The 26,512-nt window shown below is 36.2% G+C and overlaps 2 protein-coding genes across 6 annotated transcripts in view; both read left to right on the top strand.

The window, feature by feature from the left end:
- The window catches only part of Wake (wide awake), a 65,364-nt gene extending 52,976 nt beyond the window's left edge, over positions 1–12,388 (top strand). For all 4 annotated transcript variants that reach the window (XM_064037619.1, XM_064037613.1, XM_064037617.1 and 1 more), the window contains 11 exons: positions 2,692–2,812; positions 3,621–3,728; positions 4,423–4,580; positions 5,187–5,384; positions 5,685–5,886; positions 6,253–6,385; positions 6,811–6,946; positions 7,298–7,503; positions 7,890–8,035; positions 8,382–9,921; positions 10,167–12,388. In XM_064037619.1, coding sequence (XP_063893689.1) covers positions 2,692–2,812; positions 3,621–3,728; positions 4,423–4,580; positions 5,187–5,384; positions 5,685–5,886; positions 6,253–6,385; positions 6,811–6,946; positions 7,298–7,503; positions 7,890–8,035; positions 8,382–9,921; positions 10,167–10,502 — 3,284 coding nt within the window. In that variant the 3' untranslated portion in view covers positions 10,503–12,388. The remainder of the gene's footprint in view (positions 1–2,691; positions 2,813–3,620; positions 3,729–4,422; positions 4,581–5,186; positions 5,385–5,684; positions 5,887–6,252; positions 6,386–6,810; positions 6,947–7,297; positions 7,504–7,889; positions 8,036–8,381; positions 9,922–10,166) is intronic.
- A 4,283-nt stretch (positions 12,389–16,671) lies between these two features.
- LOC110372043 (hydroxysteroid dehydrogenase-like protein 2) lies at positions 16,672–26,032 on the top strand. Of its 2 annotated transcripts, none has more exons than XM_021328558.3 (12): positions 16,672–16,861; positions 16,947–17,110; positions 17,651–17,742; positions 20,326–20,447; positions 21,573–21,659; positions 22,151–22,269; positions 22,636–22,732; positions 22,976–23,070; positions 23,929–24,002; positions 24,510–24,618; positions 24,956–25,084; positions 25,407–26,032. In XM_021328558.3, exons 1-12 carry the CDS (start codon positions 16,839–16,841, stop codon positions 25,517–25,519), a joined length of 1,224 nt encoding a protein of 407 aa, XP_021184233.3. In that variant the 5' UTR covers positions 16,672–16,838; the 3' UTR covers positions 25,520–26,032. The 2 variants fall into 2 exon arrangements, with proteins under 2 accessions (XP_021184233.3, XP_021184231.3); XM_021328556.3 differs by lacking the exon at positions 23,929–24,002 and adding an exon at positions 23,512–23,642 and having other exon boundaries at positions 16,673–16,861.
- Positions 26,033–26,512: the final 480 nt, after the last annotated feature.

Genomic DNA, 26,512 nt, shown 5'->3' with positions numbered 1-26,512 from the left:
TGTACATATACCTATAGGTACTTAGCATATATAGATAATATAATTAAAAACTTTTTACCCAAATATCTAAAATGCCACGAAAGTACCCAAATGATGACAAGATGCTCTGTAATAAAAGATGAGCGAAAAAATTATATATCGCACAGTTTTCCACATCATTTTCGCGCGTAAATACTTTTCTTTTAAATTGATTTCGTAAATGGCCGTCGCGTTGCTTTCAAAACTTATGAATATCTATCAAAGTAGGTCGTATACATCACTTGTTGGCCGAACATTGCGTGGAATAGACATTATTCCTTCGATATGTTAAACAGCTTACCTATAGAAGATTTGCGATCCTTTCACGTCTTTACCTCCAGATTGAATTTTGGTAAAGTACTTTACAGGTATTTGATGTCAATAGGTTTTGAAGAAAGCTATCAGAGTTATTTTTAGAGCAATCATTTATATAGCGGGATTTGGAAATAAATTGGTTTAATAGCCACGAGACATTAGGTACACCTATTTTTCGATGCATCTCTATGCCCGATTTTAATTGCATTGTTTTAGAAAAGTATACACGAGGTACAGATAAAAACAACTTATCAAATATTGTAAGAGTAAGTAATTCCTCAACTTATGCAGTTAAATCATGTTATTTTAATAAACAGTGTAGGTCATTAGGTACCTACATGTTCATAATAAACCAACTGCAGTTCAAAACACAAACTGCAAGAAAAAAACCTTTTGGCAACTGAAACTGAATTGAAGTACCAAGCAAAAACCCTTTACTGCGGCTTTCAGCGCCAATTCCCTCGACACTGAAAGCCAGATTCCTAAAACACTCGAGCACTTTTACTAAATGATATCGTCCCTAGATAGTTTTCGAGAGCATTCCGCTAATGTACAGGTTTTCCTCAACAATTTATTACGTAGATGGAAACGTTAGACGAGTAGGTACCTTTAGAACTTTTATAGCCGAGACGGTGAGAAATACGACTTAAGTTCATTGGCCGATCAAGTTACGTACTTAGAGAAAAAACTGTATCAAGGGCATTGAACATTACTGACCTCAGTAGGTACTTTACGTTACTAGTTTCCGCCAGTGGTTTCACCCGCTTCCTATGGCAACTTCTTCCCGTTCCTAAGAGTGAAATAATTTTTCATATCGATTCAGTAGGTGGTTTTGGGAGCTTTTCTGTATGTACCTATGTATGTTTTTATCAAGAATAATCAATAAAATATTATCTTCCTATATAAAAACTTATGTTGTTTATCTATTTGGTGGATCCTACAACCACTTACGAACATCGCTTAAAAAGTTTCAAGAGTCCTGGTAAAAGTTTTGCCGTTAAATCTTTTACGTTATTACCGTAGACAGAAACCCACGCCATGTTATATGGCTGCTAACCTCTTTCAATTTTATTACTTACCTATTCTGAGTATTGGCAACTTTGATCAATAACTGGCAACCCCAAACGCTTCGATAGAAATACCTATCGAATGAATTTCACTCTTACGTTTGTACTAAATGTATTGTTTCATATATTTTTTCAGTGGAAGGACTATTATCCCCGGTAAAGCGTGTCAAAGCGCTTTAAAGCACTCCGCATGAACATAAACATTGATCTCACTCGCATTTACGCGCGAAACAAAAATATTGCCGCCATTTTTTTGAAAGCAACCATAAAGGGACCATGATCATGAATAATAAGGTCTGTAATGCCTTTACTCTGTCGAAACAAACAAGGTTGTAATAGAAGTCGCTTAAGTGCTTACCTTCAAGATGCTCTTAACTTACCTTTAGGAATAAGTAACGGATTTTGTCTAAGTAGCTGGCTGGTGATGGAAGGATAACATTATTTTGAATGTCTTGTTCCAAAATCTGTATGTAAAAAGTATAGACGTCGAGAACTTAGGCTGAGTAATTTCTTACCTTCGGTTTTTTGTGAAAAAGTATAATAGTCATGAGAATAGCAATTTTTTTTTGGATTACTGAAAAACTATTTACTTTCACACGTTACAGCAATTTACCCGTCAAATGACTTCACAGAATTCTCGCATAGAACGGTAAACTGGGTCAATTCGGGTTCGGCAGTATACCTAATTCTCATTATTTAAACTAAACCATGAAAATCAGTGCTTTCACGACCAGTCAACAATCAAATACGCAGGTAGCCTAGTACCTAAATTAATCACTTTTGTGATGCGTGAACGTGATTGCCATACAAATGGACTCCAATCGCGATTAAACGTGATTAGCGCATGGAAAGCGAGCAGATTGGGCTGAATACATTCTGCAATACAAATACAATACAAATAGATACACGATGACCGAGATTTTGTATCGGATTTCACGTTTCGTTTGTAATTGTTGGAGGATGGTCTGAAATTATAACGCGCGGGAATCGAATTGTTTATTTATTTGATTGGGAATTGGGAACCGGTGTGTTGTGAAAAGAATTGGGAGTCGTGTTTTGTGAATTCCATTTTGGGTTTAAGGTCATCCTGTAAAGTCTGTTTTGATACATTTGTTATCTAAAATTAATTTTACAGACTTTTGACTTTGCCTTTATACGCAGCTGCAAGCTCCTATCTGTAGCAACGAATACGTCTTTACTTTTTTTATCTTTTGCAGTTACGTACTTTTATTAATATGACGTCACAATACATATGTAGATAGAAGTTTGATCGTCATATTGTTTGTTGCAGTCAAGAACTCAGATTCGTTGGGAACTCATCTTCGGCGACTGGCGCGTGAAGCAGAGTCCAAGTTACACGAGGTGACAGGCTGCGCTCCTGAGAGAACCTGCCGGGAAGATGCATGTACCAGGTACTTGCCTATACATAGTTTAGGTACTAAAAGTTGAAAGGAAATTAGATATAGGTACACATACCTCCACCCAAAATAAGATTGCAAGTACCTTTGTAAATTAAATTGAAACCTCAGTTTGCCCTCAAGGATTGAGTAAAGCAATAAGGGACTAAAAATGATAAGTGATGTATCATCCAAAAGCCTATATATGTTTATAATAAACTTAGTCAACAATCCAACTTTCATATATTCTTTGTACTCAACACCACCATGATACTCTCAAAAGTCACAAATCCTGCAACTGTAGCTCGAGGGTGCTTTCAAGAACTTTTCACAAAGAAAGACAAATGAGACAGTTTATGATAAAAGCGAATATTAATGAACTTACTTAAAATTAACGAGTTTGAACAATTTTAAGGAGAGGCGTACATTCGTTTGTCTTTGTTCATAGCCGTATCAGATGTTTGAATTTTTGACTATAATTATTTAATACCTATTTATTATATAAAAAAAAATATAAGCGTAATACGTCGCAAATGGTTATCACTCACGCACACTAATCGGTTTTTGAGCCGTCACTAATGGCCCTGGCTCCAGACAGATTTTTTTGTTGCTCTCACTTTACAGCCATAGGAATGCGATAATTAATTTCTAATATGCAGTATGTCATAGTATTAAACTTTCCCTTCATCGATGTATGTTTGCCCAAATTCAGTCTCCATATCTACATCATCGGTGGTCCGTCCATCTGCAGATATAGCCGGTCCATTACCACTTCAGCGTGATGATTCTATGACCAGTTCAATCATGTATATTTGCTCTTCAGGTCTTCGGCTGCCAGTCAAGCAGCGGGTACAACGGGATGCGCGGGCGGCGCTGGTTCCGAGAAAGACAAGCAAGCGCAACATTGGGAAAGGAGAGTGAGAACTCTTAAGTAAGTCTTATTTACTCTTCTTTTTCTAAAAAGATATGATACTGTAATATGTATAAGAAGGGATTGTCTTTGTTCTAGTTAATTGCGCATATAATTACAAAAACACGTTATATTTGAGTAAGCAGGTGATGTCTGAGACTTTTATAAATCTCTGCAGAATGTTTTATCTAACGTGAAATGATTTCTCAAGAACCTTGTAACAGATTTCTAGCAGAGATTGAAGATAGGCGTGCCTATGTTATCATAAGGATTACATCATACTTATGGAAGAAAGCATTCGTGATAACTGAGTGTTTGAGTGAATAATCTTGCAAACACGAAGCATTCACTTAACGGTCCACGTTGAGCAGTGATTTTAGTAATATATCCACGCGCAGAGCATATAAGCATGATCATCATACTTCAAAATGCTTGTTTTTCCAAAATATTTTGTTAACTCATCAAAGATTGCATTTTTGTAAGATAAGCACTAAAAAGCATTGCTGTTGATCTTAAATCTTCAGTATCTTTAAAACCCTTTATGGATCCATTGTTCGCGCAGAGAATCCGTGATCAAATAAATAGTTAATTGTCTAAATAATCTAAATTTCCCAAACATTATAACTTCAGGTACGCTCCCAAAAAATTGTTTCTATCTTTTTTATTTTCCTCGTTTCCCATACAACGTGTTAATCCTATTGTCTTCTTTTTGCAGGCGTCTTGTAGTGGGTTGGCAACAGACCCGAGTACCGCCGGCCCCTCCACCACCAGACCTTGAGGTGTGTGGTGCTCATTCCGTGTCAGTAAGACTGAAGGATACCCGCGCCATGCAAGCTGTTCCGAAAGACCTACCCATCATTACTAAGTATAAAGGTAAGATAGAATTGTATTTCTTGAAAGTTAGGGTGTCAAAAAAGGGATATGGGATGCGTTTGTAGCGAAAAAAAATTTGATGCGGGTATAGAAGGCGGATTATTTAATTTTGACAAAAGGCAAATGTTTTCGCACTGATCAAATTCGTACCTAACCATTAGGTAAAGTGATATCCCAGAAAACCAGAAAAGCCTCTAGAAACCAGTCATTGTTTTGATACTTACATTTTAGAGGCCATTTGTTAAAGGTCTTTAAATAAATTATTCAAAAATCCCTATTGTTTTGATACAATGCCAATATGAACATGAGCGGATTTTAAATAGCATCCCTAAATGCACTCGAAACCGTATACTGAATTCCATTTGGAATACAAAAATATCCTCTTTATTCTTTATATTATATATAGTTTCTTTATTGCGACTTCGCGTGATAAGTTTCGAATAATATCAAACGCTTAACGAACCAGTTGCCATCTGCTAGCTTATAGGTATAGGATCAGTCATATCTCTTGAGTCTCTTTTATTTACCTGTCTATCCTCATTAATCAACTCCTCTTCTGTTTTTCCCTGAGAACCATTCTTGATTTAATGTCTTTCCTCTTTGCAGTGGAATGGTCATCACGTGCGGACTTCTCAAACGTATGTGGGTTTCGTGAGGTAGCGGCCTCAGGTACCAACAGTGGCACGAGAGTGCTAGCTGCGGGCCTGACGAGAGGTCGACGATACTTCTTCAGAGCGGCTGCCGGAAATATCAAGGGATGGGGAGCTTATACCGTCTCAGTTCCCAGAAGTGTTGTTCCTAGCAGTGAGTATACTGTTACTATGTGTTTACCTATCAAGTACTTTTCATTAGCAGTGAACTCTGTTTATCCATAAAATGTTCTTCCAACTTAATTTAGGTGCAATAGTCTTAAGTATATACATAGGTCTTGCCTTAGTATCTGTAAATTACTTTTAATTAGGTTTTAATCTCTTCTAAAGTTCAGTCATAAGTGCGCCCATGTGGTCATAACCTTTGCGCAATACCGAACTATTTCAGTTGATTCGCCTTGTTCTGAGCAGCTATTAGCTTTGGATCTTACTATGAAATTTCGATTAATTTCAGGTTGGCGCGACGTAAGCACGCGGGGCACTCGCTCGTCATGCGGCGCGGGCGGCGCGGCGGCGGCTCTAGAGGCGCTGTCGGCAGCCGCCGCCACCGCACGCGCTCGCCCTGCTGCGCACCACGCGCGACTGCCGCGCAAGAAGACTGCAACTATAAGACAGCTCTTCACTGCGGCTAGCAAGTTCCAGAAGAATCTTAGACGGTACGTTTCTTTCCCTAGATTGATTTGCGTCGTCATTTGTTTCGATTTCAAGGCCTTACCACGTTCTATCTATCCATTACCTTTCTTGACGATGGGTTCCTACTAACCAGCCGTACTCCCTATTGTGGTATTCTATACCAAAGAAGGATGAAGAGCATAATAGTTTCAACAATACGCAATAGACACGAGATCATGTTACTTTAGCTTGAGCCAAGTATTTCAAATAGTTATAGTCCAATAGACTCGGCGCTGGAATCTACGCCATTGCTTAAAAATTATATGTAAAAATAGATAGTTCCATCAATAAAAAATATCAAATTACATCTTCTTAAAATAGAAACTTACCTTCAATGTCCATCATTCCAGAGGCGTATACCTAGCGTGTATCTTGTACCATGAGGACAAAGTGCTGGTCACCAGCGAAGAGTTCCTGCCAGTCATCGAAGTGGACGAGACCTACCCCACCTGCATCTACACCGATTTCCATTGGCTCATGAAGGTAATATACCTTAGAATTATTTGTCTATGGTTTTTTGTTGGGAGGTTCAAATTAAATCCCCCTTGCAAAAGTTTGACGGTAAATCTTCGCTTACAGGAAAAAGTAATAAATTATATTATTAATTCAAATTTTATTATAGCCACAACAGTGGGGCTGGAAAGTTTTTATTATGGTTTTATCGACTTTACCGCATTGTAATAGCAGTAGGTACCTACACAAACTATAGGCATAGTCAACAATACAAAAGAACGATCATATAAAAGACTGGACTAGTCATTAGACATTTTTTTTTTATCAGCATGTAGGTATATCTTTACAACGATTTGCTATGTAGAATTTTACCTGGAGAGTCTTCCAATCTGTTTTTCACAACCGACCCAATTGTTAAATAATCCTTAAAAAAATCCTCATGGTATTTATTCCAGGTGTCGTGTTCATGGGACGACGTGAAGGCGTTACGGTCAGACATGGAGAAGCATACGTCGTCCTCCATACACTTCAGACTCAAGCTTCTGACGGCGGCCGCTCAGATGCAGTCTGCGTTATGCATACAGGATTTAGGTGAGTTCTTGCACCTTTAACAATAGTTTGAAGTTTTTATGAGAAGTAAAGAGTGAAGTGACCTTACAATTTTGAAATTATTCTGGAGTGATTACAGAAATTGAGGCAGTAATGCTTTACCTGTAGGAACTTAACCATCGCTATCATGGGGACCTATTGGATTTTGTAGATTATTTAAATTAAAAACAGAATGCTGGACAATATTTTACCTTTTGTAGTGGGACATAAAAGCATACCAGAAATTGCTTATGACATCGAATATAATCGAAATCTAGAAGGAAATCACTTTCCTTTCAATACTCCCAGCTACAACCTATGCCTCCATTTCAACCATTAACTTATCTTCCCCAGGTCAACTATACCACAAGCCGCTCCGAGACTCGCACGGCACCATCGTCCTGTCGTGCGTCAACAGCGTGAAGTCAGTCAAGTCGGTGTCGGCGCTCAACTCGCGCTGGGCGGCCGTGTCCCGACTCCGGCGGAGAGTGCTCAGCGAGGATAATACGATAGGAGAACTGCTGATGGCTTCGGTTCATGAGCAGATTGCTTATCATCAGGTAAATTGATTTTTAAAGTTCCTTGAAAATGCACGCTGTGTCTGCATAAAATAAGAAAAACGGATGTGTACCTAGTATTTTTTTTTTCATAAGTGAAAGCCATTTAAGTCATGAATAAACTTTTCCGTAACGCCTTGAAGCTTTAGGCCTTTTCGGACAACGGCAAAATTTTCGCCGCTCATAAGATAAGTCAGGACGTTTTTCGCTGTTGTCAACAAAGGGACTAAAGATGTAGTGACAAGAATATTCTTTGTACTCTAATTACAATGCTTAATCATGTACTTACCACAATCTTCAACCATATGCCAAACGATGGTCTTCTCCTACCAGCACCTTATTTATATCTGGACCTTCCTCACTAACAAGCTGTTCTATCTCCCCCACAGGTGTCTCGCGTGCAACTACCCCGTGGCTTGTACCTGGGCTACCTGAAGCTGCAGTCGTCGGTGGAAGTAGTCCGCATCGTGGCGCCAGCGCGCACACCCAACGTGCCGCCGCACACACGCGTCAGGGACAACCCACATGTTTCTGCGTTAGTACATAATTATACACTTTTAAGTACATAGGCATCAATCAATATATGTAATTTCCAAGTACATACTATCAACCAATACATGTAAGCTTAAGCAAGTTTTCACAGAGACACACAAATTAATATAATAACGCTGGAATTCGGCATGTAGTGTAAGGAAGTACCTACATAGCTGCATTCATTTACACTGAAAGACGTAACCCAAGGTTTTTACTTTGAACAGTCACATGGCAATGAAAAAGTTGCATCTACAGCCTACACAACATTTGAGGATCAACTTCTATCTGCAAACTAAATATTGTGGAATATTCTAAATCCATAACTAAACATTTCTATCCTTTTTCAGAGAGGAATGGGAATACCTAAAGAACCAATCAGGCAAATGCGACGACTCGCAGCCAATCAACAGCCTTGCAATCAGCGGTCAGGAGCGGCCCTCAGAATCTCAAGAAATGTTCCTCGACCTCATCGCATCAGGCGCACGAAGACTCTTCAAAGAGATGGAGATCCCCATAGAAAGCGTAATAGCCCACCGAATATACGACCTTGAAGTAGTCGAACTAAACAACGACGTCAGCTTCATCATGATATGTCCCCCCGCTGAACAAGCCTGCTCAGTGCCGGGACAAAAGGAAATACTCCTACAGAAAGGCGATCTACTCAGCTTACCAATCCAAGCATTCGAAATGATTCACCTACAAACTTATCACACAAACATTCTGAACAAATACTCGAAACTCAGCTGCGTGCTAGAACTGGATGTAGCTCTAGCCGCCCACTCTCATAGAGAAGCGTTTTCTTGCACTGAACTACAGACAGCCAAAGAGAGACTAACCAAACTAGAAGATCTACAGAATAATCTAAACACAGTATGGAAAGCTGAACGATGGCTCATGGACCTCATAGGTTTCGCGAGAGATAAGGACAAAGCTGCACCTAGTTCTGGTATAGTGCTCAAATATATTCTGGACAAAACACCATCGCAACCCACTGAGAATACTACAGAAGTTAATGAGACAGATAGCAAGTTTAAAGATTTCCTTCAGATACCTTCAAGAGATGGCAAAATAACTAAAACCTCTCCCGGTAGAGGCTCATGGCCAGGGCCCGCTGGGAACGGCAACCATGCCAACCTACATCCAGAGTTCAGCAAATCTGAACAACAGTTGAGCCTATCCCCTCGCCAAACATCTGTATCTACACTAAACCTTTGCAGTTCACAATTCTTAAACCCAGATAACCACAAATTTCCCAGAAAAGGCAGTGCCGACTCCCAGTACACGCAATCCAGTGCAGTCAGCAACAATTTCATGAGCAGTAATTCCCAGTTCGATATAAAGTCATCAGGAGGCTCTCACAACAGTATTGGTAGCAATCGCTTACCACCTTCCAGAAGTGAAGATACTCTCGTACTTCAGAACGAAAATGTAGAACCGAAGCCGAGGCCTCACAGTATTAACGCCAGTTCAACCACATCGAGTCCTCTGTTAACTGTAAAAGGCTATTATCCTGGCAGTATGATTAGCGTTAGAACGTCGAAAGGAAATGTTTCAGAGTCCGCCCAGAGTCTCTCGAGTGATTCCGAGAGCCAGACCTGTCCGATAACGTCAGTTCCTTTGAAAGTCCGTCCTCAAGGGAAGCATTATAGGAGCCCTTGTAACGTCATTGCTTCGAAGAGTATGACGAATGTGAAAGGAGAGGTAGACTTCACGGATACTGGGCAAGAGTATGCCAAGTCCAATTTGTGCGTCAAACGTCAGCCGTTGTTGGAGACGCAGGAAGACGCAGAGTATAACAATAAAGTTCCAAAGACTGATGAGAGGAGGGATAGTGAAGATGTGAAGGCGCCGGAGCCGCGGACACCCGACCAGGCGGGGATACTGCAGGTAATATTAATGTTACAACCAGAAATTATGCACTAAGTCCCAAAGATTACCACGCAATGTCTTGGTGGCGATGACCGTTTTCTTTTGAACATGAATGAAAACATAAACATTTACCGTTTTTGTAAAGCTAAGTAATTACAGGCAATTAACATAATGGCCACATATACACATTCATTACATTAAATGCTAATGCGTTACATCAAACAATTAACGAGTGCACGAGTGATACTTATCGTATTTTCCAGGTATTCGCTGCATACGAAACCGGCCTCGCGGCGGGAACATCGCTCAAGCTGCACGTGACGCCGCGGACGTCAGCGCGGGAGGTCATCGACCTCGTTGTCAAACAACTCAACATGGCCGCCGTTCTCAAAGGAAAATCAGGACCCGTTTACGGCCCTGAGAAACTACAAGACTTCTGCTTAGTTGCCGTCATAGGTGCCCGTGAAAGATGCCTCCGAGACGATTTCAGACCGCTACAACTCCAAAATCCATGGAGAAAAGGAAGATTGTATGTCAGGCTCAAACACGATGTGTTGGCAGCATTGCAGCATTCTGCTAAACAGCCCGCGTATATTTGAAAAGGTTTTTTACTAGGCGAGGGAATAGAGATATTGTTTTGTGGCATAAGTAGGATTTATTGTTGGAACTGTTTAGTCACCGTAGGAAGGTAGTTAGTGCTTGTAAATAAGACTTGTGGAAATTGTTAAGCCGTCTAAATAACTCACCGCCTACAGAGAACTATGATTTCTGCTAAAACTTAATTGCCTGTCCATTGAAGTCAGTTTCGAACATAGGTAACTGTTTGGCTAATTATCTATCAACATTAAAAATAATTGTTATATTTTTTAATACTTTCTACAGTGACTAGCATTTTAATTCCTTTCATTTTTGGTGCCAATTCTGATTATGTTAATGCTTTAAATAGTTAAGTAAAAGTTGTGAGTAATAATAGTAAATATTTAAAAACAGAATTTATGGTGCTTTTCACTGTAAAATATTGTCGCTTTAACGTCTCTATCAGATTTCCATGAATTATTTGTTAGACTGGTAAAGAGTTTATGCTTAACGAAATACCTAGCTATTCCTGTTTAGATGAATTTCTTCTTGTCGTGCTGTTTCTGTAGTTCTAACGATCAATTTAAACTATCTTAGGTCGTAGACTCAATCGTTAATCTAATTCCAATTTCATAGAGAATCATTCAAAATTCATTGTTGAAAATAAAAGTATTTTTTTGAGTTGGTAACATTGTCATTTATTACTTCAGAGTGGATAAAGGAATTATCAAAGTGCCTCATTATTTCCAAAAAAATATGTAATTCAGATAAAGTCATATCTCAGAGGTAAACAGGGTTACCTACATTTTATTACCTAATCCATGATACACGTAATATTTTTACAGTCTTTATCTATCTATCTATGTGATTTAAAAGCAATAAAATATCGAACTCGATGAACTAACTCTGACTTACCTACATTATTATCGATCTTCGTTAGATATTCATCGATATTTTTTTACCACCGCAGTAAATTATAAATTATATAATCTATTCTACATAAGCGTCAATGTGGTTAGAGAATCTATGCAATTATAAAAAAAAAAAACAACAATTGTTATCGAATATAGTGTAGAATTAAGTGTAAATAATTTAAAAATAAAAAATAATCTATCTATCAGTATAATGAATTATGTAGATAATATTTTGATAATTTTAGTACTTATGTGAATGTTCAGAAGTTATTTTGTAAATAACTTGTTTTCACTTTTACGTCGTAATTCTCATTTTCATGGTGGCAATGTATTGATTTACCTAATCCTGAATAATAAATTGTCTCCGAAAATAAAATGCAAAAAGAATTGGCCATTTTATTTTAAAATGAATTTGAAATTAGGTACCTATTTAATCTCAGGATTAGGTAGGTATCTACAATACATTTTATATAATACTTTTTAGATTTTATTACTATGTCCACCCTATGTTCTGTCGCATTAGTTTTTATTACCTACATATTAGTTGAATACTTAGATCTCTTAACAAAATAATTTGTTTACTTATTTAAATTATTTACGAGTATTATCCTATTGACATGATTGTGAACGGACTGAACGGCTGTTTTTGTTTGTTTTAAACATAATACTCAAAACTTGTCTAATTTACAATAATTTTATTGTACTGTAAATGTAAATTCTGTAGTTAATCGCTGTACAAAAGGGAGTGTAGGTAAATTAAATCAGAATATATAAAAAATATGTAAAAGAAATTATCAACGATTCGAGCCATAAATAAAAGATTATATTGCAATTTTGAATAAAGCCTAACTGAATGTCTTATGATATATAAATAATTTAAAGTTTTATTTTAGATTATATCATGTATGTATTCACCCTATCTGGTGTTGTACATTAGAAATTAGCGAGAGTGGGGTTATGAAATGATGCACAAAAATAAATGTATTTCAAATCTTTTTTGTCATTTTATTTAATCTACGTTACTACATTCCTCATCTACGTACCTGGTTATTATATTAGTTGGTAGCAAATCATTTAATCCAATTCCCTTTATTTACTACTAGCTGTTGTCCGCGACTTCGTCTGCGTGAGCAATATAGAATTTCCAGTTTCGTTTATTTAATCATTCATTGCTCAACCCCCGTAGATGATAGCGTGATAATATATAGCCTATGTGTTGAACCGGCCCCCAGGTAATAGTCATGCAAAATTTGATTTAAATCCATGCTGTACTTTTTGATTTTTTCCGGACAAACATACAGACAAACAGATAAACAGACATACAGACAAAAATTCTAAAAACTACATATTTGGGTTCAGAATCCATTATGGATCACCCCGCAAGTATACTTAAAAAAAAAAATATACAATGTACAGTTTTGACTTTTCTATCATTTTATTATATGTATAGATATAGATAGGTTTAGGTTGGGTATGTACCAACTTAACTAGGTACCTACTAGCGATCCAGGCTGGTTTCGCACTGTTAATTATCATAGGTACGTATTCGATATTTACTTATATCCTTAAATTTAGTAACCCTTCCCTGGAAACCCTCCCGGGTCTAAGTTACCTCCCCTCTAATTTTCAGCTAAATCGGTCAAGCCGTTTTTATCTATACTAATATTATAAAGAGGAAAACTTTGTTTGTTTGTTTGGTTGTAATGGATAACCTCAAAAACTACTGGCCCGATTTTAAATATTCTTTCACCATTAGAAAGCTATATTATCTGCGAGTAACATAGGCTATATTTTAAACCCGTGCAGGCAGTAGCTCCCACGGGACCCGGGTGAAACTAATAAATGTTTGCGTATTTAGGCCTCCAGATGTCCAAGGCATTGACGCTTGGTCGCAACATGAAGCAAAAGATGGGTTAACAGTTAATATATTAAAATCTGTGACAATGTGTGTGCAAGGTGTTTGAGTTAAATCTTGATAATAATAAATCATTTATTTGCGAGAAATATGGTGTTACATTAGATCTTAATATGTGTAAGTTTGTGTACTGAAACATATTTCACCATTATTACGGGTATGCAAAATACAAATACTTAAAACTAATCGAAAGCTAATATTTAATACTAAAGGATATTTAAAACTAAAACAATATATTTAAAATAAGTTAAATTAAATTCAGATGGGTTTGAGGCGCGATAGAAATAATCAATTGTTCTGGTTGAATGTCATTAGATGGTGCATTTTGACTGTTATTAAAAAGGATGAAGTCATTTTCGATTGCTGATAGTGTCTGTGACGGTGGCAATATAGATGGAGATGGACTTCTTGTTCGGTTCTTGTCATCGTTTTCGTCGTTACTTGTTCTATCTCACCTGGATTTAGCTCGTACTGCCTGTCAGTAACTTCGCTTGGTGCGAAGTCAAGGTCAGTAAAAAGGTCTCTATTAAATGGGAATATCCCCGTAGCCCGAAATGCACTACATATGTTACTCGGTGTCATGGACCTCAAGTGCGCTTCTTTAACGCACCCAGCTACATCATAGATAGAGAATGCGGTGGGACGGTTATAATTGTGACTCCATTTTCTTTAGCTAAATGAAGAGCCTCAATACAAATATGTGACTAATGATTATCTAGTATTAGAAGACTAGGGTTATTTTTACAGCTATTTGTGTGAGAAATAAAATGTTGTAACGTCTTCACGAACAGTTTTCCGTTCATCCAGCCAGATGGTGTAGCAAGACCTAAGTTTCCAGGAGGTGCTTCATTTATCATGTATTGTTTAAAATGAACCCTCGGAAAAATCATAACGGGTGGCAGAGTATTGCCAAGTGCACTCACTATGTAACATGTAGTTACCAGTGTTCCCCTTTCGGCACTGGTCACTTTGGAGAGCTGTTTCTGTCCTTTGACGGCGAGCACTTTGGCCGACTTTTGTACTGTCATTGTGTTGGTTTCGTCTAAATTAAATACCCTAGTGCCGTTGCCAAACACTATTTCCCTTGACATAACATTTTCTAAATTATCAAAAAATAATTGAACGTTGTGGCGGTTAAGAGAGGTTGCACGGCTTAAACTGCAACCTTCCGGGGTTCTCAGACTCAGAATGGTGTGCCTTTTTCTAAGACCATATAGCCACTCTATACCGGCCTGGGGCCCGATTCTCCTAAGTTAATAATGTCAAAATCGAGTAGAAATCGAATCACAATATGATCGCAATAGCAGTTTTAACCATATCGGGCATTCTGCTACTAATAAAAGACCAATCGTATTCGATTGACATTTGATTGGTGTGCGATTGGTCTGCTATTTTGGCGATTTTGGTCCACACGGTAGTTTGCTGTACAATCATTTTGCAATCGTAAATCATTTGCGACAAAATGAATCATTATTGAATGACAGAAAAGGATAAAAACGTTTATTTCAAAGAAAAAATAGCGGAATGCCACATACGCTTCAATCGTAGGTAATCGAGTCGGGATCGGATCTCAGTCGAGTCGAGTCGAACGTGAATCGTATGACGCTTAAGTAAAATTAGGAGAATCGGGGCCCTGTTTAGTATCATGCCACTTTTGTGGTACCTGAATGTAATTCAGAATTGCCATCTCGTAAGCAAGTTTCCGAATATCAATTATTGTAGTCAAACCATAAAACATCTGACTACATTTAACAACGTAGTCCACAATTGCATTCTCTTGTGTGGAAGTAAATATTTTCGTACCGCATAGTTTGGTGTTAAATAAATTGAGCTTGTATCCTGAGCTAAAGAATTTTTATTTTTTTGTAATACCTACCTCTGCAGAGTGGTGAACGGGATTTTCGTTAATTTAGAAACGGCTCTAATGGTTTGACCGTCTACGATCATGTTAAATGCATTCCGCATTTGTTCTTCCTTATGAAGACCAATATTTGTTTTTCTATGTCTGTCACGTGGCATGTTAACCTGTAAACAAGTAGGAATATTTTGAAACTCGAACCTTTTTGGGGAACAGTGGATCATGATTCAACGAACCCCATTACCACTTGAATCACTGTAACCTATTTACTAATAACGGAAATAATAATTTTGGCAAAATATAAATCGCATATAGGTATCAGACCACTTTACTTTTATACAATTAGACACACATACTAAAGAAAAACATGCAAAGACTTTAAAATATCGAAATAACTTTAAACCAAAGTCATTTCGAAAATAACATAAATTATTTTTTTCGTACTTACCTACTACTCCCGTTGTAATGCAGTGCCGGTGACTGGTCAGTGGTGCAGGGTATAAGGCGGCCAACCGTCCCGCATTCTGCGGGACCGTCCCGTAATGCTTGACGAAATCCCGTTTTGAAATTATTAGTAAAATAGTCCCGCAAAACGTTGTATGCGTCCCGCATGTCCCGCATCCCTATTTTTCTACCACGCTTCTACACAACACCCACCTGCGCACACGCTCAACAGTGCAGGAACACAGATTACCTATACCTCTAATATAATCTCGTTCTCTTTATTTCTACTGAACTCGTGAGGCCTAATGATTTTGAAAATAAGACATTAGTGCACGCTGTGACACGATATTGATAGGTTAAATTATAGCTTTTTGCTTACGGTTTTTATTTTATCACTTCCGTCCGATCATTTTTCAATCCCCCCCCCCCACCCCCTCTTTTCACGAAAGGTTAAGTCCCGCATTCAGTTTTCGGAAAGTTGGCCGCCTTAGCAGGGTAGGGTATAGCATCAGTGAAGCCGGCGCGTGTAATGAGTACAATACAAAAGATACAGAATTTTAACAATTGATTCACTGTTCCTCGTGATCCTCTGTTACACATGTTCCTAGGCAAGCAGGCAACCAAGAAATGGGTTTTTCGATGTTGTTGGTGAAGCGGAACGGAGCACTCCTGATTCAACTCTTATCGGACACACTGACTAAATACAGACCAATTGACAGGAAATATAGTTATCAAAGAAATTTTAAAATTATGATAATAAATTATCTCACCGGCTAGCTTGATATTTTTCAAACTTGAACTTTTGCCTCCCATTTTGCTGCAAGGTCGTGAATCGCTTGCCATAATAAAAAATAAAAATATATCCAAACATAAACGGAGTTTAATTTTAATACATACTCCATCTACGCATTAAAAAATAAGGCAATTGAATGTATGCGTAATTGATTAAGTTTTAAATGTTTTATACACATTTATATGAAATCAAATTATGTATGAAAGAAATAAAATAAATCAAAAAAGAAAATTATTATGCCAACTATGGCAATGTTTTATGATAAACGTCATATTTGCTCGGACGTTGACCGACTGACGTTGTCAACTTGTCAAAAAAAAATCATAAAAAAAGGAAAACTAACATCGGACTGGTTATTACGAGCAGACTGTTTATTCGGCTTTGAGTTTCGAAATTGTTACCTTATCCGCTCAAATATAAAATAATCTTTCTAAAATGAGTTTAGTAGCTAACACCGGGTAAGAATTTTAAGTTTTGGATCTGTAAGAAGTTACTGTTGTTTGGTCTACTTTCTTCTAATTTTTCGTGTGGCTGTTTTATTAGGAAATTGGCTGGCCGGACGCTGTTCATTACTGGCGCGTCTCGTGGTATTGGTAAGGCTATTGCTTTGAAGGCGGCTAAGGATGGCGCGAACGTTGTGATTGCCGCAAAAACAGCTGACCCGCATCCGAAGCTCCCGGGAACTATTTACACAGCAGCCGAGGAGAGTAAGTGAAACAACCTTCTTTTGCAACTTCCTTAATCATCTATAAATAGCTTGGAACCGGTTTTAAGTCATAATGCGTTAGAAATGTAATAATATTTGTGTCTATGAGTTGGACTTTGTCCACCATATTGCTTTGGACTTTGAACTGCCTATAATTGACCTAGATGGATTTGTTTTGTAAACTATTGAGACTGTTTATTGTGTACCTGTTGAATAATGTAGATAACTATTGTCTATTTTTAATCTTCGGTTTGATTTTGTAAGCAGTTTGATTGAAACTTACATTATCATTAATCAATTCTTAACTTTAAATTACATTGCTAGAAATTAATATTTAGAACCTGTTTTTGAAGTGAAATTGTGTATTAGAAACTCAAATTTTCTGTTATTTTCCTAGCTGTGCTACTAAACAAGAATTTATGATTATTTTTATAGTAATAATTAATTTGCCACATTTAATCAAATAATGGTAATTAAAACCTGGCTTTATAGCCATAATTATAGAAGGAAAATATATATGTAAAGATTTGATGCTTTCTAGTTGAAGCCCTCGGAGGCAAGGCCCTGCCATGCATTGTAGATGTGAGAGACGAGAAGCAGGTCCAAAAGGCTGTGGATGAGGCTGTCAAGAAGGTAAGATTTTGGTTACAATATTACTTTCATAAATTAATAGTATACCATGTTATGGTTATCTGAAGAACTTTTTACTGCAAGAATTTGATGTTTCTTGATATATTAATGTATTCTGAATTGGACGTAGTTATGCAGAAAAGTTCCAACCCACAAGTCATCCGAAATTGAGTTATTGTGATTGAACAGCCTAAAATTTAGCATATGGTTATCTAAACTCAATATAATTCAACAATAAAACCTCTAGTACCTTTACTAGTTAAAATAAAAAAGAATACAACTGAAACGCGTAAATGCTTATATCTCAAATTCAAGTTGAATTTGAGATATAAGCATTTACGCGTCCAGTGGGTTGGAACGTTTCTGCATAACTACGTCCAATTGAGAAACATTTGAATTCAATGAACTTTTGGAGTTAAATGAAGAAAAATATAAAAAAGCATTAAGTATCATTTTTTTTTAATCAATGATTATGTTGCTAAGCAGTCCAATGACCATGACCTTCCCTAATGCCAACATAATTGCACTGTTATTTCATGGATGGCATTATTGACCATCTGCCAACTTTATCTTGTTATACCTATAAAACTTTGTAAGCATCCATGCTTGTTCAATAAATGTTATGTTGGTTTGCTCTGTATAGGCCTGCTTCTGCCTGCAATGTAACTTTTTATTTTTATTTATTCCTTTACTACAGGGAACTAGGGCCCATAAAAATACAAATACACATATATCATTAACTATACTTACTTAAAAAATAATACTTAAAATTATCCATGTCAATATATTAAATACTATACTTATATGTATAAAAAAAAATTAAAACATACTATCAATACAAACATTCTTAAAACTAATGTAAATTTTTAAAAAGTGGAAGAATTTTCGCAATTATTTAATCATTTTATAGGATACCTATACAATATTGCAAACAAAAATATTTCTTCTTAGATTGTTTTAAGACCCAACTTAGCAAACACATAATTGCAAATTAATTACCTATGGGGAAATGATTGCATTAGATGGGTGAATTTGTTTGTTTATATAGTCTGTAGCTGATTGATGATGATGTACGTAAAATTTATTTTCTTAGTATCATTCTCAAGTAAGAGACATTGTATGTTTTTATTGAGAATAAAGTTTCTTTAAACCTAACATTCATAATCTAAACAACAGATGCTAATTGCTAATAATTCTTGTAAGTATGGTTTACTCTAAAAGGAATTAGGTTTACTTAGGTTTACTCAAAAAAAAAACAAAGAAGCAAAAATTTTCCTTATAACAAAATATAAAAAGCGTTAGGTATTTTTATTGTATAAAAATATATTAGTAGGTATGTATTTTGGTTCCAAAGGTTGGCTATCGCAAATGTTGTTAACCTTTGGATACTGCTGTTATTTTTTTGGCAGTGGACTTTAGACTTATAAACTTACTGAATGAAAACTATTTTTAGATTCTTTATCATACGAGTATAATACCAATGTGTAGGGAAAACTTTAATCTACCGACGTAATGTATAAATATGTACTTACTGAATGTTTACTCTGATTAAACAATACTATGCTAAATGTAGTCTAACTACATACATATACACACATACATAGGTAGTATACATAGATAGTATAGAATACTAGATATTATAGGCTACATACAATTATTACATACTAATGTAATAAAGAGGAAACACTTTTTTGTTTGTACCCTAAAGACTCTGAAACTACTAAACCAATTTGAAATATTCTCTAACTGATGGCAAAGCCTTACTATTCTTGAGTAACAAAGGCATATTTTATCTGGGTACAGGAAGAAGTATCCCGGAACGCGGATGAAACCGCGGGAATACAGCTTAACATAAATAAATTATTATCTATTGCAATAAATAAGCTTGAGACCCCTTAAACTCAAATTGAAAATTAATCTGGGGGCATGGCAGTGCCCCAGCCAAGACTTGAGCAAAGCGGGCATGTTTTTGACTAAAAAATAATGGTGAAATTGTATAATGCCACAGACCATTTAGTTTTCTATAAAAGATGTTATCAAATTCTTGCTCCCTCGATTTAAACGCACCTCTATAACAAGTATACTGTGTTTATTTTTAAACATTAGGTACTCTGGTTCCAAAGGTTGGTAATCTCAATTGTGGTTAACCTTTGGACATTGCTGTTATTTTTTATCAGTGTACTTTAGACTTACAAACTTACTGAATTAAAACTATTTTTAGAATTGTTTATCATAATAATACCGATGTATAGGGAAAAGTTTAATCTACTGACGTAATGTTTTAAATATAGGTGCATCAGGTGCATGTACCTACTTATGTTGAACATTCATGCCTGATACTGATTTCTGACACTTATCACTTAACTTTATTATTACTATACAGCATCCAGTCTGCCCGTGAACATGGATGCTGTAAAGGATACGAAACGTCGGCATTAAATAATATTAATATTAATCCGTAAAAGTAGTTTTATATAAATTCATACCTGATGACAAAAAGTAATTGTTCCAGCATGTTTTCTTCTTTACCCGTAAATGTAAATAAAACGTGTCAGCACATCATTTTATTTGTTGAATTAATTCCAGTTCAACGGCATTGACATCCTGGTGAACAATGCGTCTGCCATCTCGCTGACCGGCACTGCTGACACCGACATGAAGAGATACGACCTCATGCACAACATCAACACCAGGGGAACTTTCTTGGCGTAAGTAGAGAAATATCTTGTCTTTCTAAGAGTCCTTCCAGTTCAACGGCATTGACATCCTGGTGAACAATGCGTCTGCCATCTCGCTGACCGGCACTGCTGACACCGACATGAAGAGATACGACCTCATGCACAACATCAACACCAGGGGAACTTTCTTGGCGTAAGTAGAGAAATATCTTGTCTTTCTAAGAGTCCTTCCAGTTCAACGGCATTGACATCCTGGTGAACAATGCGTCTGCCATCTCGCTGACCGGCACTGCTGACACCGACATGAAGAGATACGACCTCATGCACAACATCAACACCAGGGGAACTTTCTTGGCGTAAGTAGGGAAATGCCTTGTCTCTCGTAAGAGTAGTTTTAAAGGCTGGGAACCTAAAAACCCATGAAAGGTTATTAGAGTCAAGAGACTCAAAATATCGGGTCACCTTTTCTCCCATGGTAAGTTATTAATTAAATTATGTTATGCGTGCTAATACAACTGACAAACGACGTATTTTTGTAAGCACATCGAAAATAATAAAATCACCACCCACCCACCACCATGTGGGATACATAGCTGGGAAGAGAGAGAGACATAGAAAATAATAAAATGCTTTAGGAAATCTTGCCTAAATTCTGTGTTTCGTGTTGCAGTCTAGTCTATATCCTACTAATATTATAAACGCGAAAGTTTGTATGTATGGATGTATGGATGTTTGTTACTCTTTCACGCAAAAACTACTGAATGGATTTTAATGAAACTTTACAATAATATAGCTTATACATCAGAATAATACATAGGCTACAATTTGTAAACATATTGTTCGAAATACTAAACCTGCGCAGACGAAGTCGCGGGCACCAGCTAGTTATTATATAAAACAAAACGAATATTAAACATATTCTGAAAAACAAGACAAGACCTTGCAATGCAAATTGATAAAAATAACTGTACGTCATCATCTACAATGACCGTCTCTCAATAAAATTATGTAAATTGCTACAATCACGTAACAAAATACTTGTTGATAAATTGCCAGTTACCTTGACAATGCCCAATCAAATCGCAGGATGGGAGTAAATGTTTTATTTTGATGTAATTTATTTGTATTAAGTATGTTTTGTTTATGTTTGATCAGGTCCAAGCTGTGCCTGCCGCTTCTGAAGGCGAGCAACCATGCACATATCTTGAACCTCTCCCCACCTCTCAACATGAACCCTTACTGGTAAGTGAACTATCTCTTTAAGAGAAATGGATGTTTGTAGCTGAATTCGGTTAGACTGGAAGCCGACCCCAACATAGTTGGAAAAAAGGCTCGGAGGATGATGATGATGTTTGTAGCTTAAGCATATTTCTCTCTTTTTTAATTTGTGTGTGCATATTAATAATGTGTGCATATACTTATTGAGCTTTAAGATCTGTAAAAATATAAATACAAATATGTACATATTTATGTATAGGTAAACAGTTCTCGTCAAACAAGTTACCCTCACCAAAGTAGGCAAATAGTCAAAATTGTTCAAGTTCAAATGCAGTAAATAAACAAATTATATGAAAACGAATGGGCATGTACATGATCTCTAAAGCTAAATATTATTTGAAGACCGTGCTATTTTATCCCAGTGTAACAGGGTCCATATTCAGTAATGACCCTCAAAAAAATATTTTTTATTCCCATTTTTAAATCAAAATAAACTAATATTAAAATAATTGCAGGTTCTCCCTCCACGTGGCGTACACTATGGCTAAGTACGGCATGTCGATGTGTGTGCTCGGCATGGCTGAGGAGTTCAAGGAGTTCAACATCGGCGTCAACGCTCTGTGGCCTAAGACTGGTATGTAACACATTAAGTAGGTTATTTAGTACATGATTTATTGGTTAAGTGAATATAAATCGTCTGTTTTTTTTCAATGAATATGGGTACTAAAAAGATGTTCATATTGTAAACAGGAGTTACATAATTTTACATAATTATATAATTTTCCTTATAGCAGATGTTATACTTGAACCCCAAAGAAAAATAAGGGAAGTTATGTCTATGAATATATCAACAGTATCATAAATTTTAAATTGAAATGAATGTTAAAACAGGACGGCTTGAAAATTCAAAAAGTAGGTACAAGGTTAAAAGTAAATTGAGTAAGTATTTTTTTTACTTTTTGTAGCGTTTCTTTTAATTTTAATTATTATATGCTACTAGCGATCGCGACTGCTGCCATCGAGATGTTGACTGGCACCAGCTCCACCAGCCGCAAAGTTGACATCGTCTCCGACGCCGCATACGTCATGCTTTGCAAGTACGTATTCATTCACTTTTACCCGAAGGAGCACCTTCCCGCATATGGATAAAAAGTAGCGTATACGCTATTATGGCAATTTTTGAGTGAAAAAAAGAAACGAGCTCCCATACAAACAATCTTTCAAGTTTATAATACGAAATAGAATCAAATATTCACGTTTACCAGTTTCTGTATTTGCTTATTGATACAAGAAGGTTTTCCTATTTCTCATATAAAAACTTGTGTTTGTACTATTTTCAGAGACCCCAAAACCTACACAGGCAACTTTGCCATCGACGAAGATGTCGTGAAGTCCGTTGGCGTCAAGGACTTGACCCCCTATGCTTGTGACCCCAGTAAGTAATAATTGAATGACTACCTACTTAACATAAGCAGTTACAGACTAAGTTATGATTCATTTATACATCTAAATCTAGAAATTCCAAGCTCAATAGTACATACAACAATTATTTACCTTTTAAACCAAGTACCCCATAGTCCATCCATCATCATGATCATCTATTATCACCTCCCTCTTATCTACATATATCACAATGTCATAATTTATTATAGTTGACTCTCCCACAATTTTATATCATGCAATCTCTATTACATAATAATCGCTCTGTTTACACAATTTTGTATGTAAACTACAGTCTGACCGTTTTTTGGTGCAGTTGACAATTCTGTCATTCAGGGCAAAAATGCAATTTTACCTTGTATATGAATAGCACATAAGATATGATGGCATTATGCAATAAGTTAGTTAGACAATACAAAGTAACAATTGACCACAGAGAACGTCGATAACCTATTACTGGACGGTTTCCTGGATGCTCCCGAGTCGCTAGCGCACCACAAGGCTACCGTTTCTTCGGCCAATCGCGCCAGACAGTACCATACGTCTGCCGTTAACTACAAGGAAAAGGTTTGTCTTGCAAAACCTTTTTGGTAACAATATATAAGCAAATAGGTTTTATTTTACGTGTAACTGGCCAGATTTTATAACTATAGATGTCTGTATGATGTGTATAACGCCTTTTGTATATAAGTATGCTGTTTTAATTTATTTTAGGCAGAACAAATCAGTGGTCAGTGCAAAAATCCATTTTCAGGTCCAGGAAACCAGTCCAAATTGTAATTGGTATCAAAATTTAAAAAGGGTTTTTTTTTTCTTTTGGCAATTCAAATTGGGAATGTCGCTTTGTTCACAGATAACAAAGACAATTTGCTACCCGACTTCTTCCTGGACCTACCCCATATGACAAAGGAAACGAAAGCTAAAACGGTGTGAAAATAATAAAAATGGGTGTCTAGATTTTATCTATGACCATTCGTTTTTTCTGCATGTTTGTTTTTATTTTTGTGCTGTCCACCCTTTTCAGTGTTGGGAATATTAACAAATTATTATTTAAGAAAAAACCAATAGTTTCAGTTGCCTTTTCTTCCTAGCATTAACTTGATAGTTCTAACATTAATGATAATTCTACTAATTTTTATCAAGTAGTTTATTAACTATAAAATATTTGTCAATAGGAAACAAAAACAAGTAGACAACTAAACTAAACAAATAATACTAATGCTAACAAAATATAATTAACTATTTTGGCGATTAATTTCTGTGCATGTCTGCTTTTAGTGCTTTACTTCTATTTTATTGGTTAATTCTGGTTGAAAACTATAATGTGCGAGCCAAAATGAAATGGTTTAGGAAATCATCAAAAAAACCTTTGTCTTACTGTCAGTGCAATCAATGTTTATTTATTTTTTAATATAAATTAACCAACATTTACAGGAAGCCGCGGGAGACGGTCAGATCCCAACTTTGTTTGCTTCCATAAGCAAAGTTCTATCATCAGACCTGGTACAGAAGACTCAAGCCATCTATCAGTTCAATGTTAAAGGTTTGTAGATTAAGTAGCAACCTTTTGTAATTTTTAAATATTTCATTTAAGACTGGGGCTAAGAAATATGTTTTTTTAATTAGACTTATACAGTACCCAAAGCATTCAAGATGCACTTTAATTCCTATATAATATCATCTTTGCTTCAATTATACATATTTACAAATTTTCTGTAAGTTTTGTCCCCTAATCTTTTAGTTCTGTTAATAACACTGAAAGTCACCCTGTTCTTAACTTGTGTCACATATTATAATAATAAAGTCATCAAAGAATTTTAAATGTCCTTGAAACTCTGAGTGTCCATTTCTCCAGTCATACATGTTTATGTTATACTCAGGTAAGGAGGAAGGAGTATGGCACATTGACCTCAAGAACGGCGACGGCGTGTGCGGCCAGGGCGAGCCCAAGAACCCGCCCGACGCGACACTCACCATGGACGGACAGCACTTCGCAGAGATGTTTGCTGGTATGCGTCCAACAAAACCGCCAATATAAAAGTGTATTAGTTAGTAAAAAATATTCAAAGTATCTCTATAAAAATAAATCCAACAGAATAAAAAATTAGTAATCCCACAGTTAAATCTGCAGCAGAAAATTAATTTGAAATGACACATTTTGTCATTTTTGTTATTAGCGTGGAATGATGCTGCTAATTTGTTAGAAAATGCAGTCATTTGGGGCAATTTTTGAGACACTGATTGTAAATCTTGGGTTTTTCGGAATAGTTGTTTGGATAAAACAATATAGTTAAAGGCTTATTTTGAAATAATGTTGTTTTTGTCGAACAGGTAAGCTGAAGCCAACCACCGCATTCATGATGGGCAAACTGAAGATCAAGGGAGATATCCAGAAGGCAATGAAATTAGAGAAAATGATGAAATCTCTCCAAAAGAAGAAGTAATGAGGAAACCACTCTTCCCCTGTCAAATACTGTATTAGTAGTTGTGATATAATCACAGCTACTTTGAGGAGGTTGTTGTATAATCTTAGATTTATATTGAAAATACAGAAAATGTAATATAGAGAAGAGCACTGGGTGTATAAATTGATCAGTTCCTTATTCAAACACGAACAAAATATGTTTGTTGTAAAGCAAGAATGTTAACAGTCTGCACTAAAACATTATGTATGATAAATGTTTGTATATTTGTAACTAGATTGGTCAATGAATGTTAAAGTTTTTAAAGTGATGAAAGAGGCATCTGCTGAATAATCTTGTTATATTTGAAATTGTGTATTTACGTGAATTATGCATATTGCAACATACAAACTTTGTTACAAACTGGTGCCTTTGGTGTAGGTACTAAACTGCCAAAAAAATATATTTTTCAAGCAGCTATAGTATTTTTATAAAATTAAACATATAATGAAATATTGTAACCAGATGTTTGTAAATAAAACTATTTTTACATAACCTGTCTAGTTTTCATTTTATTTATTTACATAAGGAGAGCTACTTGACTAGAATACTCTGGATTAGTCCCAATATCTAACATTGTTACTATAGCTGGCACAATTTAGTAACATTAAGCTCTTCTGTGTGAGACACACAGGATTCAAGAACATCCTTATAAAATTGATGTGTGGATTATATGAAAGGGGGCTAGTGACATTTTTTATTTATTTATGAGAGGCAGCTTCACAGCTGAAATTACATTGAATCATCATACCAAACTACGCCAATTATGAAGTACATACTAGCTGTATATTCGTACAAAAAAATTTGTAACGCAGTGAGAGTTGGTCGGCATACCTATATCGGTTACAAAATGTAATAAAACGTGAATGCCACTTATAGCTTTCAATGATGAAGTAATATTTTGTTTGTATTAGCGGCATAATACAATAACCAATCGACTATCGTCAGAAATTTAAATTTCGTCATGCAATCAAC

The sequence above is a fragment of the Helicoverpa armigera genome, chromosome 2, assembly GCF_030705265.1.
Source record: "Helicoverpa armigera isolate CAAS_96S chromosome 2, ASM3070526v1, whole genome shotgun sequence".
NCBI lineage: Eukaryota > Metazoa > Arthropoda > Insecta > Lepidoptera > Noctuidae > Helicoverpa > Helicoverpa armigera.
The sequence above is the reverse complement of the archived record's forward strand: the minus strand, read 5'-3'. Positions and strand labels throughout refer to the sequence as shown.

Bases quoted from the DNA above. Each gene is read 5' to 3' on its own strand.
- LOC110372043 (XM_021328556.3), top strand. From the start codon at position 16,839: ATGAGTTTAGTAGCTAACACCGG. The intron at 22,733-22,975 runs GTACGTATTCAT...TACTATTTTCAG, and splicing joins GCATACGTCATGCTTTGCAA to AGACCCCAAAACCTACACAG. The intron at 23,643-24,509 runs GTTTGTCTTGCA...CAACATTTACAG, and splicing joins CCGTTAACTACAAGGAAAAG to GAAGCCGCGGGAGACGGTCA.